This window comes from Meles meles, chromosome 7, assembly GCF_922984935.1.
Source record: "Meles meles chromosome 7, mMelMel3.1 paternal haplotype, whole genome shotgun sequence".
In the NCBI taxonomy this organism is placed as follows: domain Eukaryota; kingdom Metazoa; phylum Chordata; class Mammalia; order Carnivora; family Mustelidae; genus Meles; species Meles meles.
In genome coordinates, this window is record NC_060072.1 from 93,788,128 (window position 1) to 93,809,791 (window position 21,664).

The 21,664-nt window shown below is 36.2% G+C and overlaps 1 protein-coding gene across 1 annotated transcript; it reads left to right on the forward strand.

The window, feature by feature from the left end:
- LOC123947491 (olfactory receptor 2AP1-like) lies at positions 1–936 on the forward strand. Its single transcript, XM_046013751.1, has one exon. The coding sequence runs from the start codon at positions 1–3 to the stop codon at positions 934–936; it is 936 nt and encodes a 311-aa protein (XP_045869707.1).
- The last annotated feature ends 20,728 nt before the right edge of the window (positions 937–21,664 follow it).

The window sequence follows — 21,664 nt, forward strand, 5'->3', positions numbered from 1 at the left end:
ATGCGAAACCAGACATCAGTGGTAGAATTCATTCTCCTTGGACTGACAAATGATGCTGAACTTCAAGCTGTGCTTTTCCTTTTTGTGCTGCTAACTTATGTCTTAAGCATCATGGGAAACTTGACCATCATCATTCTGACCCTGCTGGATTATCGACTCCAGACTCCTATATATTTCTTCCTCCGGAATTTTTCTGTTTTGGAAATATCTTTTACCTCTGTCTTTGTCCCCAAAATGCTAGTCAATATTGGAACTGGAGATAAGACTATCTCCTTTGCTGGTTGTTTCACTAAGTACTTTTTTGCCATTCTTCTGGGAGCAACTGAATTTTATCTTTTAGCTGCCATGTCCTATGATCGCTACGTTGCCATTTGTAAACCCCTACATTATACAACTATAATGAGCAGGAGACTCTGCATTCAACTTGTCCTGTGTTCCTGGTTTTCTGGTTTTTTGGTTGTCATTGTGCCACATATAATGACTCTCCAGCTGCCTTTCTGTGCATCCAACGTCATCAATCACTATTGCTGTGACTATACTGTGTTGTTGCATCTGTCCCGTCCAGACACACATTTCATAGAAATGATAGAGTTTATCTCTGGTGGAATTACCCTCCTCTTCACCTTGGTATTAGTGATTCTTTCCTACATGTACATAATCAGGACAATTCTGAGAATGCCCTCTGTTCAACAAAGAAAAAAAGCCTTTTCTATGTGTTTCTCTCACATGATTGTGGTCTCACTTTCTTATGGAAGTTGTATCTTTATGTACATAAAACCTTCTGTTGAGGATGCAGAAACTTTTAATAAGGGAGTGGCTGTCTTAAATACCTCAGTTGCCCCTCTGTTGAACCCTTTCATCTATACCCTAAGGAACAAGCAAGTGAAAATAGCCTTCAAAGATATGGTCAGCAAGATTACAGTGTTTTCAAGGTGAAACTAACTGAGGTTCATAACAATAATAAATAATAAATAAAGGTTTGAAAGACTGTAGATGTACATTATTATAACATTAAAGTGTTTGTTACATATTATCAATACTGTTCATTGAACACCAAAACAGTAAAACTACTTATTTAATGAAACCTGTTGTGCCATCACTTTATTTCCTAAAATCTTAGAGGCCTGTAAGTATGTATATGTGTGTTTGTGTCCTCTAACACTTTTGTGCTACTTTTCTTTATTAGTACCTTACTTTTAAAGAAAAGATTTGGGAGAATTGTGAATATGACTTCTAATAGTGTGTTTTATACAACAAAGCTGTTCTTATCTAATCCAATGCCATATGGTGTTCAATCTCTGTATTTGGTAATTGAATAATCAAATATACACCCAGAGGAAATCTACTTTAGTTTGCTAATACCAGCTTAATTAATAGATTAGTGAATTAACATAAAGTTAATTTTCAAGTTATATTATTCAGATTTAAATTTAGTGTTTCCACAATAATCAGTTACTGAGAACTTAGGCTACTCAACGTTTGAGATAAAGAAAATTCTGAAGAAGGGAAAATCAATATATGTTTGTTTTCTAACTGATAGGAAAATGATTAATAATGATTTATACACCCCTTAAACTCGAGTGAATTCAGGAAAGAGGTAAAAGAATGATTCTAATTTAGGTTAATTAGCACTATATCATTATAGTAAATTCATACAAATTTAGTGTTGTGCCTGGTCATTGTTCTGGTTCTCTTTTAGAAGCATATGGAATAAAGCTATATTAATGGTATCTACGGTGTTAATAGTTTTGTAAGCTTAAATCATATTCTTTTTAAATTTCATACTAAACTTTAAATTTTGATAATCTCATATCCTCAGGCAGAATGTCCATCACAAGCTCTTATTTTCTGAACATTTCTTGTCTATATTAATTTTTCAGGAAGCATGGGCCAGACTCATAGTATGGGTAATTTTAAAATGTAAAGAAGCCAAAAAAAAATAAAGAAGATACAGATGTTTCTACTTTAATCTCTTCAATGTACAGATGAAGAAAATTGAGTCCTAGAGATATTAACAAACTTTCATTAAAGCATATAGTTAAGTTTGTACTCTTGAAGTCTTTACTCATCCACCTAGTAATGCAAAATCTACTAAGTTGCAGAGATACTAAAAGAGAGCCTTGGGAAACCATGGAGGAGAAAGATGATTGAAAATGTAGAACTTGTTACGTCATATACACCTTGCCATAATTTCATCGAAAAAAACACCTGAATGCCAGAGACATAGCTGATGTTAACAAGTGAGTAAGTTTGATACTTTTTTAGTTTTTTAGATTGATGGATAACTGACTCATTAGTTCCCTTGATTATTTGTTTTCTACATCATCAGTAGTGCATCAATCATAGTCCCCCAAAACATTAAGTCACATTATGGTGGTGGTTCAATTTCAAAAGAAGATCAAACAATAATATGTAGCTGAACACTCTTTGCCAGAGGTAATTATTTTTAAAATGGATAAAATTCCATTAATCCCTGATTTAAGTAAAATACAAATATAAATCAACACACCAACCAACCAAAAATCTAGGAATATTATGCTGAAGTAGATGAAAATCTGCAGAAGATAGAAAAAAAAGTTAATCAGGTAGAGGAGTCATGACATCCAAAGGAATAAGAGGGACTAATAATTGAGTCAAATTAATTAGAATCTGAGTTGAGTTCAGGCTGGTTTACAGATTTTGTTGCTGTTTTGTTTTGGTTTTCTTTGTCTTGTTTCTTTATTTATTTTTATAATTTTATGCAACTTACAATTTATGCAAAATAAAGTGCATCCAATAAAGTTATAACTTGAGATTTGATACATTTACACACCTCTGAAACCAGTACCAAAATCAAAATAATGAACTTCAAAAGTTTCTTTAGGCATTCTGGCAATATATCTCTAGAGGCTTTTAATGTTTCAACTTGGCCAGGCTGAGTTATTCTTCTAGGATTTCCCTTCCCAGTTTGTTTCCTGTTACAGTGGGCCACTAGAGAGATTATTTGGGATATTTGGAGAATGGAGTAATTGGCTAATTGTGATTTATGGACTCACATATGATTTATGGAAATCCTTTTACCAAAAGGAAAAAAAAAGGAAAAGAATAGAAAATTATTGAAATATAGAGAGAAAGATATGTGTGTGTGTGTGTGTGTGTGTGTGTGTGTGTGAGAGAGAGAGAGAGAGAGAGAGAGAGAAAGAGAGAGACAGAAAGAGAGACTGAAAGAGAGAGAGAGGAAGCCAGAAGAGACAGCAAGAGAGAGGGGAAGATTATTTTGTGCATATAAAATCAATTATGTATTTCAAGACAATTTGATTCCATAAGGCCATATGGTAAAACTATAAAAAGCGTCCTGCAAGTACATAACTGCTATACTACAGAGCTTTCCAGTTTTTAAAGTGGCATGTCACATATATAAAATGACAAGGCACTAGGATAAACTAGAATACCAGCTAATGGAATCAGCTTGAGAGTCTCTTATTTATTCAATCTCTATGCTCAACCCCAAAACTGAAGCCATCACCATTTTGGTATGCACATAAACCACTCTTTGTTACCAACTGATTGGAGAGTGCTGGTAGTGGATAGACATAACCTCTGGAATCAAGCAAAAGTGAATTTGAATTCTATCTTATTAGCCATGTGAGGGGTCTAACTTCCTATACCTCTTTGAAATGTATTTTTTTACAAGATAAAATCAGAATAATTTACTCTACAAATTTTCATGTTTTTTAATATGGAATATACTTATGCTTATTTTATACTTTCAAACTTGCCTAAAAATATCTCAAAATTAAAAATAGTAATTATTATATTATAGATGTAAAATCTAAGGAACACAGTTAGCTCCAAGAAGAATAAGAAGTAGTTTGTAAAGCATCAAATGTGATCTCTCCAGGTTGCATTTTATTCTTTTTTTTTTTTTTTACCGTATCTCTGTTATTTATTTAAAGAGTAAATAATAATAATAATAATAATAAATTTCTCTTTCCATTTGTGCATGCTTAGCTCTAGCAATAACTTTATTTATTATTATTATTATGTTCGGTTAGCCAACATTTGGTACATCATTAGTTTTTGATGTGTTCAACCATTCATATAACACCCAGTGTTCATCACAACACATGCCCTCCTAAATACCCATCACCTGGTTACCCCATCCTCCTACTCATCTCCCGTCTGTAATCCAGTTTTTTTCCTAGAGTCCAGAGTTTCTCATGGTTTGTGTTTCTCACTGCTTTCATCCCATTCAGGTTTCCCTCCCTTTCCCTAATGTCTTCCATGTTATATCCTATGTTCCACATATGAGTGAAACAATATAGTTGTCTTTCTCTGTTTGACTTATTTCACTTAGCATAATCCCCTCCAGTTCCAGTCAAGTCAGTATAAATGGTAGGTGTCCATCTTTTCTGATGGTTGAGCAATATTCCATTTTGTATATGGATCACATCTTCTATCTGACTATTGTGTATATTGCTTCTAGGAACATTGGGGTGCATATAACCCTTCTTTTCACTACATCTGTATCTCTTAAGTAATACCTTGTAGTGCAGTTGCTGAGTCAAAGGGTAGCTCTATTTTTTTTTTAAAGATTTTATTCACTTATTTGACAGAGATCACAAGTAGGCAGGGAGGCAGGCAGAGAGAGGGAGGAGGAAGCAGGCTCCCTGATGAACAGAGAGGCCGATGTGGGGCTTGATCCAAGGACCATGGGATCATGACTCGAGCCGAAGGCAGAGGCTTTAACCCACTGAGCCACCCAGGTGCCTGGGGTAGCTCTATTTTTGAGGAACCTCCATGCTATTTTCCAGAGTGGCTTTACCAGCTTAATTCCCACCAACAGTGTAACAGGGTTCCCCTTTCTCCACACCCTGGCCAATAATTGTTGTTTCCTGTCTTGTTAATTTTTGCCATTCTAACTAGTGTGAGGTGGTGTCTTTTTGTGATTTTGATTAGCATCTCCTGGATGGCTAGTGATGGTGAACGTTTTTTCATGTGTCTGTTAGCCATTTGTATGTCCCCTTTGGAGAAGTGTCTGTTGGTGTCTTCTGCCCATTTCTTCATTGGATTATTTGTTTTTTGGATGTTGGGTTTGAGAAGTTCTTTATATAGCTTGGATGCCAGCCTTTTATCTGTAATGCCATTTGCAAATACCTTCTCCCATTCCATGGACTGCCTCTTAGTTTTGTTGAATGTTTTCTTTGCTGTGGAGAGCTTTTTATCTTGATGAAATCCCCAAAGTCCATTTTTGCTTTTGTTTCCCTTGTCTTTAGAGATGGGTCTTGAAAGGAATTGTGGTGGCCAATGTCAAAGTGTTCTCCTCTAGGATTTTGATGGATTGCTGTCTCACATAGAGGTCTTTCATCCATTTGGAGTTTATCTTCAGTATGGTGTAAGAGAATGGTCCAATTTTACTATTCTGAATGTGGCTGTCCAATTTTCCCAACACAATTTATTGAAGAGATTGTCTTCTTTCCATTGGATATTCTTTCCTGATTTGTTGAAGATTAGTTGACCGTAGAGTTGAGGGTTGATGTCTGGGTTACCTATTCTGTTCCATTGATCTATGTGTCTGTTATTGTGCCAATCATGCTGCCTTGATGATCCCAGCTTTGTAATATAGTTTGAAGTCAGGCATTGTGATGCCCCCAGCTTTGGTTTTCTTTTTCAACATTCCCCTGACAACTCAGGGTCTTGTCTCATTCCATACAAATTTTAGGATTATTTGTTCCAGCTCTGTTAAAAACATCAGTGGTATTTTGATATCAGGGATTGCACTGAAAATGTAGATTGCTCTGGGCAGCACAGACTTTTTAACAATGTTTCTTCTTCCAATCCATGAGCATGGAATAGTTATCCAGCCTTTTGTGTCTTCCTCAGTTTCTTTCATAAGTGTTTTGTAGTTTCTAGATACAGATCCTTTACCTCTTTGGTTAAGTTTATTTCTTGGTATCTTACAGTTTCTGTTGCTATTATAAATGGAGTTGATTCCCTAATTTCTCTTTCTACAGTTACTTTGTTAGTATATGGAAAAGCAACTGATTTCTGTGCATTGTTTTGTATCCTGCCACATTGCTGAATTGCTGTATGAGTTCTAGTAATTTGGGGGTGGAGTCTTTTGGTTTTTTACATAAAGTATCATGTCATCTGCGAAGAGAGAGAGTTTCACTTCTTCTTTGCTAATTTGAATGCCTTTTATTTCATTTCATTGTTTAATTGCTGAGGCTATTACTTCTAGTACTATGTTGAACAAAGGTGGTGAGAGTGGGCATCCTTATTGTCTTCCTGACCTTAGGGAAAAAGTGCTCAGTTTTCCCCCATCAACTTATCTTATACATCATTGATTTGCTCTTCTGCCTCCTTTACCCTGGCTGTTATAGTATCCAGTTTAGAGTGCATCTCATTCATGACATTTTTAAGTTTGGCCTGATTAAATCTCATTTCTGCCTATAGAGATTCTATATTGTCACGAATGCTTTTTTTAAGCCTAGCTATTGATTTCATGATTGCTATTCTAAATTTTATCTCTGACACCTTACTTATATCCATATCAATTAGTTTTATGGCAGAGGACAATGTCTCTGGTTCTTGTTGAGGCTTCCTCCTCCTAGTCATTCTGCCAAGAGATGGTTGAGCAAATGAACAGAATCCAAAATATCAACCACAACACAAACAAAATGCACCTTAGAAAAAATATGAAGTGGTGATAAGCTACCACAGATATGCAAACAAAGCCAAGATGATCCAAAAAAATAAAAAATGTGTGTGTGGTGGGGAGAGATTATAATTTCTCAGGGTGGACAAAGCAGGGTGATCTACCTGTTCCTGCTTGATTTTTGTTCTGTGTGGTAGAAGACACTACATCTAAAACTTGCAAAGAAGTAAGAATATCTATATATCCATTGGACAGCTATATGTAGAAGTATGAAACTCGACCATTCTCTTACACCATACACAAAGATAAACTTGAAATGGATAAAATACCTAAACGTGAGACAGGAATCCATCAGAATCATAGAGGAAAACATAGGCAGTAACCTCTTTGAAATCAACCACAGCAACTTCTTCCAAGATATGTCTCCAAAAGCCAAGGAAACAAAAGCAAAAATGAACTTTTGCAGCTTCATCAAGATCAAAAGCTTCTGCAGAGCAAAGGAAAGAGTCAACAAAACAAAGAGGCAACCCAGAGAATGGGAGAATATATTTGCAAATGACAGTACTGACAAAAGTCTGATATTCAGGATCTGTAAAAAACTTCTCAAACTCAACACACACAAAACAGATAATCATATCAAAAAATGGGCAGAAGATATGAACAGACACTTTTCCAATGAAGACATACAAATGGCTATCAGACACATGAAACAATATTCATCACTAGCCATCAGGGAGATTCAAATTAAAACCACATTGAGATACCACCTTACACCAGTTAGAATGGCCAAAATTAACAAGACAGGAAACAACATGTGTTGGAGAGAATGTGGAGAAAGGGGAACCCTCTTCCACTGTTGGTGGGAATGCAAGTTGGTTCAGCCACTTTGGAGAACAGTGTGGAGATTCCTTAAGAAATTAAAAATAGAGCTTCCCTATGACCCTGCAATTGCACTACTGGGTATTTACCCCAAAGATACATATGTAGTGAAAAGAAGTGCTATCTCTACCCCAATGTTCATAGCAGCAATGGCCACAGTTGCCAAACTGTGGAAAGAACCAAGATGTCCTTCAATGGATTAATGGATAATGAAGATGTGTTCCATATACCCTATGGAGTATTATGCCTCCATCAGAAAGGATGAATACCCAACTTTTGTATCAACATGAATGGGACTGGAAGAGATTATGTTGAGTGAAATAAGTCAAGCAGAGAGATTCAATTATCATATGGTTTCACTTATTTGTGGAGCATTATAAATAACATGGAGGACATGGGGAGATGGCGAGGAGAAGGGAGATGAGGGAAATTGGAGGGGAAGATGAACCATGAGAGACTATGGACTCTGAAAAACAATCTGAGGGTTTTGAAAGGGCGGGGGGTGGGAAGATGCGTCAGCCTGGTGGTAGGTATTGTGGAGGGCACGTATTGCATGGAGCACTGGGTGTGGTGCAAAAACAATGAATACTGTTACGCTGAAAAAATAAATAAGTTTAAATACTGAAAAAAAAAAAGAAGTATAAGTCAATGTCCCTGACTATTGCAGTTTCCCAATATATTGAGATAGAATTTGTGCATGAATATAGCAATATACAATGTGCCATAAACATAATAGTAAATGAGACTCATTCTTACTATGGGGAGAGATTAAGAATGGATGCTTAAAAAAAGAAAAAAGTAAAAGATGGATTCAAAGCGAAGCACTGGAGATAGATTAGGAAATAGAGTAAGGTATTTTAGGTAGGATAACAGTGTGAAAAAGGTACACAAGAATGAAAACTCATGAATTACTAAAAATTTATCAGAGAGAATACAATACAGTTTTCTCAATGAAATACTTATGGTCCTAGAGATTCTGGCTATCAGTACAACACTGTAATGATATCTTCTTAGTACTTACACACATTCTCCCAAACCTAAGGGACAATTCCTGAGGCAACTAATTGTACTATAATGGCTATAGTAATTTGGGACAAAACCAGATCTATCACCCCCACAAGTAAAAATTTTATCAAATCAGACCTAGTTTCTCTACTGCTCCGCATTTCCCTAGATATACACTGGAACAGTGTATTATAATATGTTTAACAAGCCTATTATTTTATTTATTTATTTATTTATTTACATTAAAAGCTGTAAGAAAATTTTCCCTACCTTTGAAATAAAGAACACATTTTTATTCAAAAATGATGTCATTTAATATGTTAATATAAGATCCTCTATAATTAAGATAAAATCAGAATAACTTAAATCTATTAAGATAAATAAATTACTCAGAGTTTTAGAGATGTTTATTTTCGGTATATGGATTATAAATCAGTCTGCAAAGCACAAAATCTTACAAACTGTTATTTTTTAAAAATATTTATTTATTTATTTATTTGACCTAGAGAGACATCACAAGTAGGCAGAGAGGCAGGTGAAGGGAGAGGGGGAGGCAGTCTCCCTTTGAACAGAGAGACTGATGTGGGACTCGATCCCAGGACCCTGAGACCTTGACCCCAGTGGAAGGCAGAGGGTTAACCCACTGACCCACCCAAGTGCCCAGAAACTGTTATTCTTAAAGGTATAAAAACAATTATACAGGCAAAGGATTTTGTTTGTTGATGTTCACGTTTTTTATATTCCTATTGCAGGATAAAGCACTTAGGCTTACTTTTTTTTTTCTTCTTCTCAGGCAGCACACTGAAATACGTAATTCTTAAAATAAGTTTTAATACTTGTGGACATTTCATGATTAGCTATATCTAGCTCAAATCAATAATTTAAACACCAAAGTATCTCTTTTATTCTTCATAGTCAATGTTTTTAAGTTAATACAACAAGCACTAAAATTAAACAACTGTTATCCTATCAGATGTTTATGGTTTATTTCCAGGGATTGCCCTAAACTGTGTGCATATCTCTCCAAGGAATTCAGCTCCAAAGGCAATATTTCCCTGAGGATCTTTGGCTTGTTTACTATATAAGAGATACCAAAATATAGACTCCTTTCTATCTCTCCTTCAACTATGTTCTTAGGAGATTCTGTACAAAATATACTATATTAACATACTGTGCAGCCCTTTTATCTTCATTAATTTATTAGTTCATTTATTTTTTCCTAAAATACCTATTTGTTATGTGCTTGAAATGTATCGAGCACTCCTGTATGTCCTGACAGCTTCCCTACCCACTTCTGCCATGTGAGGACCTGGAGACAAGCCTATGAAACCTGTGAAGCCAGCTCTTTCTAGACACTGAATCTGCTGGCACCCAGATCTTAGCCTTTCTCTAAAACTGAGAAATAAATGTCTCTTGTTCAAGGCACTGAGTTATGGTATTTTGTGACAGCAGTCCAGATAGACTAAGACAGAAATAAAAGCAGAATTCATTGCCAACAGACTTGTCCCATAAGAAATGTTAAACAAAGTTCTTAGGGAAAACACAAATGATATAGGTCAGAAATCTGACCTTCATCAAGCAATAAGAGTTTTGAAGAAAGAATAAAGGAATAAGTACATTCAACTGGATTTTCCACTAAAGTAAACTCTTTCTGAGTAGAACCAACTATCTATTAATTACCATTTATTAAAATTAATTACAAATCCATTGTTATTAGTATGTTTCTGTCTTTAATAAATGGCAATATTCTGAGGCCCAAATTAGATTATCTCTGGCCACCTTCTTTTTCTTCATTCCCTATTTTCTTCTTTATTTCCATCATATCCTTCCCACTTTCCTTTCACCTTCTTTATTATTGCTTCCTTTCTTGCTTTAATCAACAGATGGTTTTAAGGGGAAACTTTATTGGACAAGATTGACAGTCAGGGTTACAGAATTTACAGAATGCCTTCCATATTGCCAACTTGAACACATGATAACTTAGAAAATCAATGTTCTCAAAGTCCGTAATTTTGAAAAGTGACATAAATTTACAAAATCAAGAAACCAAGTGAGCTCCAAGCATGATAAAATGCCTATGCTCATTATAATCAAACTGTTAAACAACAAAGACAATGAGAAAAAAGTATGGCTAGAGAGGAAGAATGCATTACATACCACGAATGTTGGAGGAAAATGGCTTGAACAACTTCTTTTCATAAGCTAGGGAGGCCAGAAACCAGAGAGGAATCTTTAGAGTGCTGAGAGAAAAAAAAAAATTGTCAATTTAGAATTCTATACAGTAAAACTATCCTTCAACATGAAAGGGAAATAAAGACATTTTCAGATAACATAAAACCACGAGGATTTTTCAGTAAAACATCTGCACTACAAAAAATGCTGCAGGAAGTTCTTCAGCAAAGAAAACTGAATCCAGCTGGAAATCTGGAATTTCAGGGAGGAATTAGAAATATCAAAAATTTTAAATATGGGGTAAATATAGGTGACTATTTTTTTTCAATGAGCCAGAAATAAAATAAGAATTATTCACAAAGAAATGTAAACATATGTATATTAAAAGAATTATTTTAAAATTAGTAACAAAAATTCTATCTAAAGTAAAAGTTCAATGGATGGGATGAACAGCAGAAGGGTGATTATAAAACAAAAGAGTGAACTTAAAGATTAATAGAGACCACTCAATTTGAAAAACAGAAAAAGTAAATTATATATATTTAATGACCAGAGCCTCTGTGACCTAGGGACAATATCAAAAGGTCTAATATATACATGTATATAATTTAAACTTAGAAAACCAAAAAATCAGCACTGTGCAATAGAAATATAATGCAAAACACAAATGTAAACCACATTGGCAATTTCAAATTTTCTAATAACCTTATTTTTAAAAAGTGAAAGAAAACAAGTGAAATTAATTTTAATAAGATATTTAACTCCGGTGCCTGGGTGGTTCAGTGGGTTAAGCCTCTGCCTTCAGCTCAGGTCATGATCTCAGGGTCCTGGGATTGAGTCTCTGCTCAGCATAGAGCCTGCTTCCCTCTCTCTCTCTGCCTGCCTCTCTCTCTACTTGTGATTTCTCTCTGTGTGTGTCAAACAAATAAAATCTTAAAAAAAATAAGATATTTAACCCAACACTTTGAAAGGATTGTCATTTCAGCATCTAATACATATTAAAAATTAGTGAGATCTTTTGCTTTTTTTGTACTGTTTTTGAAATATGATGTGCATTTATATTCATAACACATCTCAGTTTGGACTAAACATATTTCCACTTTTAATGGCTACCAAATTGGATAATGTAAACATAGTTAGATAATATAAGCCATTTGTTGTTTCCTTCTTCATTTTGGCTTCTCAGTAGTTTCAGACCAAAATTCTGGTATGTGTGAAAAAACTTGTGGATATTAAAAACACACCCATAAACAACTAATGGGTCAAAGAATAAATCACAAAGAAGATTAGAAAACACTTGGGGACAAATAAAAACAGACATGCAAGCTATCAAAACTTACAAAATACAGTAAGAGCAGTGTTCAGAGGGAAAATTATAGCTTTAAGCATCGGCTTTAACAAAAAGATAGATCTCGTATCAGTAATCTAAGTTCAAACTTACAGATTTAGTAAAAAAAGAGTAAAAGAAACCCAAAGCCATCAGAAAGAAGTAAATAATAAATATTAGAGTGGAGATAAATGACATATAGGAAAGGGAAAAAATAGAGAAAATCAGTAAATCCCAAAGTTGTTTCTTTCAAAAGGTCATCGAAGTTGAAAAACATTTAGCTAGATTGACCAAGAAAAAAAGAGAGAAGGCTCAAATTGCTAAAATCAGGAAACAAAGTTGGTTCATGACCATTGACCTTGTAGAAATAGGAGTATAAGAAGATACTATGAGCCATTGTGCATCAACAAATTAGATAGCATAACTGAAACATATTAATTCATATAAACCCACAAATTACCACTTAGGTGTGACAGATATCTAATAGACCTATAGTTATTGAAGAAATTGAAACAGTAATTCAAAACGTCTATAAAAAGACTATCTAAGACAAGACGAATTTTCCCAAAGCTTTAAAGAGTTAACACTAATCTGTTTCAAGCTCTTACAAATACTGGAGATTATAATACCTTTCCTCTTTAATTGTATGAGGATAACATTACTCTGATACTAAAACCAGATAAAAACATCAAAAAATCGCCAGGTTTACACACTTCAGAGCACTCACGATAGCACATACCCCCCCGACAATGTCCAGAACCCCTCCCCCTCTCCCAACCCCACCTCCCCCCAGCAAACCCCAGTTTGTTTTGTGAGATTAAGAGTCATTTATGGTTTGTCTCCCTCCCAATCCCATCTTGTTTCATTTATTCTTCTCCTATCCCCCAACCCCCCATGTTGCATCTCCACGTCATCATATCAGGTAGATCATATGATAGTTGTCTTTGTACGATTGACTTATTTCACTAAGCATGATACCCTCTAGTTCCATCCACATCATCGGAAATGGCAAGAATTCATTTCTTTTGATGGCTTCATAGTATTCCATTGTGTATATATGCCACCTCTTCTTTATCCATTCATCTGTTGATGGACATCTAGGTTCTTTCCATAGTTTGGCTATTGTATACATTGCTACTATAAACATTCAGGTACATGTGCCCCTTCGGATCACTGCGTTTGTATCTTTAGGGTAAATACCCAGTAGTGCAATTGCTGGGTCATAGGGTAGTTCTATATTCAACATTTTGAGGAACCTCCATGCTGTTTTCCAGAGTGGTTGCACCAGCTTGCATTCCCACCAACAGTGGAGGAGGGTTGCCCTTTCTCTGCATCCTCGCCAGCATCTGTCATTTCCTAACTTATTAATTTTAGCCATTGTGACTGGTGTGAGGTGATATCTCATTGTGGTTTTGATTTGTATTTCCCTGATGCCGAGTGATGTGGAGGACTTTTTCATGTGTCTGTTGGCCATCTGGATGTCTTCTTTGCAGAAATGTCTGTTCATGTCCTCTGCCCATTTCTTGATTGGATTGTTTGTACTTTGGGTGTTGAGTTTGCTAAGTTCCTTATAAATTTTGGATACTAGCCCTTTATCTGATATGTTGTTTGCAAATATCATCTCCCATTCTGTCAGTTATCTTTTGGTTTTGTTAACTGTTTCCTTTGCTGTGCAAAAGCTTTTGATCTTGATGAAATCCCAATAGTTCATTTTTGCCCTTGCTTCCCTTGCCTTTGCCGATGTTCCTAGGAAGATGTTGCTGTGGCTGAGGTCGAAGAGGTTGCTGCCTTCATTCTCCTCAAGGATTTTGATGGATTCCTTTCTCACATTGAGGTCCTTCATCCATTTGGAGTCTATTTTCGTGTGTGGTATAAGGAAGTGGTCCAATTTCATTTTTTCTGCATGTGGCTGTCCAATTTTCCCAGCACCATTTATTGAAGAGGCTGTCTTTTTTCCATTGGACATTCTTTCCTGCTTTGTCGAAGATTAGTTGACCATACAGTTGAGGGTCTATTTCTGGGCTCTCTATCTGTTCCATCGATCTATGTGTCTGTTTTTGTGGCAGTACCATGCTGTCTTGATGATGACAGCTTTGTAATAGAGCTTGAAGTACGGAATTGTGATGCCACCAACTTTGGCTTTCTTTTTCAATATTCCTTTGGCTATTTGAGGTCTTTTCTGGTTCCATATAAATTTGAGGATTATTTGTTCCATTTCTTTGAAAAAAATGGATGGTATTTTGATAGGGATTGCATTAAATGTATAGATTGCTTTAGGTAACATAGACATTTTCACAATATTTATTCTTCCAATCCAGGAGCATGGAACATTTTTCCATTTTTTTGTGTCTTCCTCAATTTCTTTCATGAGTACTTTATAATTTTCTGCTTATAGATTCTTAGCCTCTTTGGTTAGGTTTATTCCTAGGTATCTTATAGTTTTGGGTGCAATTGTAAATGGGATTGACTCCTTCATTTCTCTTTCTTCTGTTTTGTTGTTGGTGTAGAGAAATGCAACTGATTTCTGTGCATTGATTTTATATCCTGACACTTTACTGAATTCCTGGTCAAGTTCTAGCAGTTTTGGAGTGGAGTCTTTTGGGTTTTCCACAAATAGTATCATATCATCTGTGAAGAGTGATAGATTGACTTCTTCTTTACCAATTTGGATGCCTTTAATTTCTTTTTGTTGTCTGATTGCTGAGGCTAGGACTTCTAGTACTATGTTGAATAGCAGTGGTGATAATGGACATCCCTGTCGTGTTCCTGACCTTAACGGAAAAGCTTTCAGTTTTTCTCCATTGAGAATGATATTTGCGGTTGGTTTTTCATAGATGACTTTGATAATATGGAGGTATGTTCCCTCTATCCCTACACTTTGAAGAGTTTTGATCAGGAAGGGATGCTGTACTTTGTCAAATGCTTTTTCAGCATCTATTGAGTATCATATGGTTCTTGTTCTTTCTTTTATAATTGTGTTCTATCACATTGATTAATTTGTGAGTGTTGAACCAATCCTGCATCCCTGGAATAAATCCCACCTGATTGTGGTGAATAATCCTTTTAATGTACTTTTGAATCCTGTTGGCTAGTATTTTGATGAGAATTTTTGCATCTGTGTTCATCAAGGTTATTGGTCTGTAGTTCTCTTTTTTGGTGGGATCCTTGTCTGGTTTTGGGTCAAGGTGATGCTGGCCTCATAAAATGAGTTTGGAAGTTTTCCTTCCATTTCTATTTTTTGGAACAGTTTCAGGAGAATAGGAATTAGTTCTTCTTTAAATGTTTGGTAGAATTCCCCTGGGAAGCCGTCTGGCCCTGGGCTTTTATTTGTTTAGACATCTTTGATGACTGTTTCAATCTCCTTACTGGTTATGGGCCTGTTCAGGTTTTGTATTTCTTCCTGGTTCAGTTGTGATAGTTTATATGTCTCTAGGAATGCATCCATTTCTTCCAGATTGTCAAATTTTTGGCGTAGAGTTGCTCACAGTATGTTCTTATAATTGTCTGTATGACTTTGGTGTTAGTTGTGATCTCTCCTCTTTCATTCATGATTTTATTTATTTGGGTCCTTTCTCTTTTCTTTTTGATGAGTCTGGCCAGGGGTTTATTAATCTTTTTGATTATTTTAAAGAACTAGATCCTAGTTTCATTGATTTTTTCTATTTTTTTTTGTTTTGTTTTGTTTCTATTTCATTGATTTCTGCTCTGATCTTTATGATTTCTCTTCTCCTGCTGGGTTTAGGGTTTCTTTCTTGTTCTTTCTCAAGCTCCTTTAAGTGTAGGTTTAGGTTGTGTACTTGAGATTTTTCTTGTTTCTTTTTTTTTATATTTTATTTATTTATTTATTTATTTGACAGAGAGAGAGGTCTCAAGAGGCAGAGAGGAAGGTAGAGAGAGAGGGAGAAACAGGCTCCCCACTGAGCAGAGAGCCCGATGCGGGGCCTGATCCCAGAACCCCGAGATCATGACCTGAGCCGAAGGCAGAGACTTAAACCACTGAGCCACCGAGGCGCCCCACCTTTCTTGTTTCTTGAGAAAGGCTTGTACCGCTATATATTTTCCTCTCAGGACTGCCTTTGCTGTGTCCCACAGATTTTGAACTGTTGTGTTTTCATTATCATTTGTTTCCATGAATTTTTTCAATTCTTCTTTAATTTCCTGGTTGACCCATTCATTCTTTAGAAGGTGCTGTTTAGTCTCCATGTATTTGGGTTCTTTCCAGCTTTCCTCTTGTGATTGAGTTCTAGCTTCAGGTCATTGTGGTCTGAAAATATGCAGGGAATGATCCTAATCTTTTGATACAGATTGAGACCTGATTTGTGACCCAGGATGTGATCTATTCTGGAGAAGGTTCCATGTGCACTAGAGAAGAATGTGTATTCTGTTGCTTTGGGATGAAATGTTCTGAATATATCTGTGATGTCCATCTGGTCCAGTGTGTCATTTGAGGCCTTTATTTCCTTATTGATCTTTTGCTTGGATGTTCTGTCCATTTCAGTGAGGGGAGTGTTAAAGTCCCCTACTATTATTGTACTATTGTTGATGTGTTTCTTTGATTTTGTTATTAATTGGTTGATATAGTTGGCTGCTCCCACATTAGGGGCATAGATATTTAAAATTGTTAGATCTTCTTGTCGGACAGACCCTTTGAGTAGGATATAGTGTCCTTCCTCATCTCTTATTATAGTCTTTATGAAAACACAACAGTTCAAAATCTGTGGGACACAGCAAAGGCAGTCCTGAGAGGAAATATATATAGTGGTACAGGCCTTTCTCAAGAAACAAGAAAGGTCTCAAGTACACAACCTAACCCTACACTTAAAGGAGCTGGAGAAAGAACAAGAAAGAAACCCTAAACCCAGCAGGAGAAGAGAAATCATAAAGATCAGAGCAGAAATCAATGAAATAGAAACCAAAAAAAACAATAGAAAAAATCAATGAAACTAGGAGCTGGTTCTTTGAAAGAATCAATAAGATGGATAAAACCCTGGCCAGACTCATCAAAAAGAAAAGAGAAAGGACCCAAATAAATAAAATCATGAATGAAAGAGGAGAGATCACAACTAACACCAAAGAAATACAGACAATTATAAGAACATACTATGAGCAACTCTACGCCAACAAATTTGACAATCTGGAAGAAATGGATGCATTCCTAGAGACATATAAACTACCACAACTGAACCAGGAAGAAATAGAAAACCTGAACAGGCAGACAACCAGTAAGGAGATTGAAACAGTCATCAAAAATCTCCAAACAAACAAAAGCCCAGGGCCAGACGGCTTCCCAGGGGATTTCTACCAAACATTTAAAGAAGAAATAATTCCTATTCCCCTGAAACTGTTCCAAAAAATAGAAATGGAAGGAAAACTTCCAAACTCATTTTATGAGGCCAGCATCACCTTGATCCCAAAACCAGACAAGGATCCCACCAAAAAAGAGAACTACAGACCAATATCCTTGATGAACACAGACGCAAAAATTCTCGCCAAAATACTAGCCAATAGGATTCAACAGTACATTAAAAGGATTATTCACCACGATCAAGTGGGATTTATTCCAGGGCTGCAGGGTTGGTTCAACATCCGCAAATCAATTAATGTGATAGAACACATTAATAAAAGAAAGAACAAGAACCATATGATACTCTCAATAGATGCTGAAAAAGCATTTGACAAAGTACAGCATCCCTTCCTGATCAAAACTCTTCAAAGTGTAGGGATAGATGGCACATACCTCAATATTATCAAAGACATCTATGAAAAACCCACCACAAATATCATTCTCAATGGAGAAAAACTGAAAGCTTTTCCGTTAAGGTCAGGAACATGGCAGGGATGTCCATTATCACCACTGCTATTCAACATAGTACTAGAAGTCCTAGACTCAGCAATCAGACAACAAAAAGAAATTAAAGGCATCCAAATTGGTAAAGAAGAAGTCAAACTATCACTCTTCGCAGATGATATGATACTATTTGTGGAAAACCCAAAAGACTCCACTCCAAAACTGCTAGAACTTGTACAGGAATTCAGTAAAGTGTCAGGATATAAAATCAATGCACAGAAATCAGTTGCATTTCTGTACACCAACAACAAGACTGAAGAAAGAGAAATTAAGGAGTCAATCCCATTTACAATTGTACCCAAAACTATAAGATAAGTAGGAATAAACCTAACCAAAGAGACTAAGAATCTATACGCAGAAAATTATAAAGTACTCATGAAAGAAATTGAGGAAGACACAAAAAAATGGAAAAATGTTCCATGCTCCTGGATTGGAAGAATAATATTGTGAAAATGTCTATGCTACCTAAAGCAATCTATACATTTAATGCAATCCCTATCAAAATACCATCCATTTTTTCAAAGAAATGGAACAAATAATCCTCAAATTTATATGGAACCAGAAAAGACCTCGAATAGCCAAAGGAATATTGAAGAACAAAGCCAAAGTTGGTGGCATCACAATTCCGGACTTCAAGCTCTATTACAAAGCTGTCATCATCAAGACAGCATGGTACTGGCAAAAAAACAGACACATAGATCAGTGGAACAGAATAGAGAGCCCAGAAATAGACCCTCAACTCTATGGTCAACTAATCTTTGACAAAGCAGGAAAGAATGTCCAGTGGAAAAAAGACAGCCTCTTCAATAAATGTTGCTGGGAAAATTGGACAGCCACATGCAGAAAAATGAAATTGGACCACTTCCTTACACCACACACGAAAATAGACTCCAAATGAATGAAGGACCTCAATGTGAGAAAGGAATCCATCAAAATCCTTGAGGAGAATGCAGGCAGCAACCTCTTCGACCTCAGCCATAGCAACATCTTCCTAGGAACAACGGCAAAGTCAAGGGAAGCAAGGGCAAAAATGAACTATTGGGATTTCATCAAGATCAAAAGCTTTTGCACAGCAAAGGAAACAGTTAACAAAACCAAAAGACAACTGACAGAATGGGAGATGATATTTGCAAACGACATATCAGATAAAGGGCTAGTATCCAAAATCTATAAGGAACTTAGCAAACTCAACACCCAAAGAACAAACAATCCAATCAAGAAATGGGCAGATGATATGAACAGACATTTCTGCAAAGAAGACATCCAGATGGCCAACAGACACATGAAAAAGTGCTCCACGTCACTTGGCATCAGGGAAATACAAATCAAAACCGAAATGAGATATCACCTCACACCAGTCAGAATGGCTAAAATTAACAAGTCAGGAAATGACAGATGCTGGCGAGGATGTGGAGAAAGGGGAACCTTCCTCCACTGTTGGTGGGAATGCAAGCTGGTGCAACCACTCTGGAAAACAGCATGGAGGTTCCTCAAAATGTTGAAAATAGAACTACCCTATGACCCAGCAATTGCACTACTGGGTATTTACCCTAAAGATACAAACATAGTGATCCGAAGGGGCACGTGTACCCGAATGTTTATAGCAGCAATGTCTACAATAGCCAGACTATGGAAAGAACCTAGATGTCCATCAACAGATGAATGGATAAAGAAGAGGTGGTATATATACACAATGGAATACTATGCAGCCATCAAAAGAAATGAAATCTTGCCATTTGCGACAACGTGGATGGAACTAGAGCGTATCATGCTTAGTGAAATAAGTCAATCGGAGAAAGACAACTATCATATGATCTCCCTGATATGAGGACATGGAGAAGCAACATGGGGGTTTAGGGGGATAGGAGAAGAATAAATGAAACAAGACAGGATTGGGAGGGAGACAAACCATAAATGACTCTTAATCTCACAAAACAAACTGGGGGTTGCTGGGGGGAGGTGGGATTGGGAGAGGGGGAGCGGGCTATGGACATTGGGGAGGGGAGGCGAACCATAAGAGACTATGGACTCTGAAAAACAACCTGAGGGTTTTGAAGGGTCAGGGGTGGGAGGTTGGGGGAACAGTTGGTGGGTGATGGGGAGGGCACGTTTTGCATGGAGCACTGGGTGTTGTGCAAAAAGAATGAATACTGTTACGCTGAAAAAAAAATAAATAAAAAGGAAAAAAAATATATCAATAAATTAACCCTGATATAGAATTATATTTACTTTCTCTCTGGTATATAAACCTTATAATCTATTGTCACATATATTCCCTCAGGCTTTTGTCAATGTAAGTTGGTGAATTATTGCTGTGGTCTTAATATATACGCCAAATTTCATTTTTGAAATTCTAACTCCCAAAGGTGATGGTTTTAGGAGACAGGACTTTGGGAGGTGGTTAGATCATGGGGGTGAAGCCCACTAATAGGATTAGTGCTCTTATAGAAAGGACCTCAGAGAATTCTGTCCCCCTCTTTCCACCATGTAATCATACAATGAGAAAACACCAAACTGGAAGAAGGCCTTTATCTGCCCACACGGACACTATGATCAGTTTTCCATGCTCCAGAACCGTGTGAGATACATTTCTTTATATGTATTACACACAGTCTTCTGATATTTTGTTATAGTAGTCCAAATGGACTGGCACAATTAGTATAATACCTTTTGTTATGTAAGTTTTCTCTTTTGAGGTTTGCATGTTAGCCTATAAGCATGTGAAATATATTTACTATCATGCTACAAGGCAATAAGGTTATATCTAACTACATAGAAAGAAAATGATGAGTTTGTGGCTTTAAATTCTTAGCTCGATTTATACTCAGCAAACCATGGAGTTACCATGCTATCCTCAAGAAATTTATTATCTCTTATAGGCTTTTGTTACTGAAAACAAAGGTAGGCTCTGATCTTTTTTTCAATTGAGTTGCTATTGACATGTAACACTCTATTGGCTTCAGGTATAAAACATAATAATTTCATATTTATATACACAGCAAAATCATCACCACAATAAGTCTAGTTACCATCTGTCACCATACACGGTTACATTTTTTTCTTGCGATGAGACCTTTTAAGATTTATTCTCTTAGAAACTTTCAAATGTGCCATAAAGCATTATTAGTTGCAGCCACCATAGATATTCACGATAGTGAATATATTTCACATGCTTATCATATTGCTCTGTATCATCTACATTTACTTTGAAAAAGGTTATCCTTTCATGCAAGCATCTTTCTTTTTTTAAAAGATTTTATTTATTTATTTGAGAGAAAGAGAGAGAGTGAGCATCAGCTGGGGAGGGAAAAAGGGAGAGAGAGAAGAAGACTCCCAGCTGAGCAGGGACCCCAATGAAAGGCTCAGTCCCAGGAACCTGGGATCATGACCTGAGCCAAAGGCAGTCACTTAACTGACTGAGCCACCCAGATGCCCCAATACAAGCTTTTTTATTTTTTTAATTTTAAAAATTTTAAATTTTTTTCAGTGTTCCAAGATTCATTGTTTATACACTACACCCAGTGCTCCTTGCAATATGTGCCCTCCTTAATACCCACCACCAGGCTGACCCATCCCCCCAACCCTCTAACTTCCAAACCCTCAGTTTGTTTCCATAGTCTCTCATGCTTCATCTCCCCCTCTGATTTACCCCAATTCACTTTTCCTTTCCTTCTTCTAATGTCCTCCATGTTATTCCTTAAACTCCACAGGTAAGTGGAACCATATGATAATTGACTCTCTCTGCTTGACTTATTTCACTCACATACAAGCTTCTTTCTAAGTGATAATCTAAGTA

Excerpts from the sequence above, each read along its gene's own strand:
- LOC123947491 (XM_046013751.1), top strand. The coding sequence starts at position 1 with ATGCGAAACCAGACATCAGTGGTAGAATTCATTCTCCTTGGACTGACA.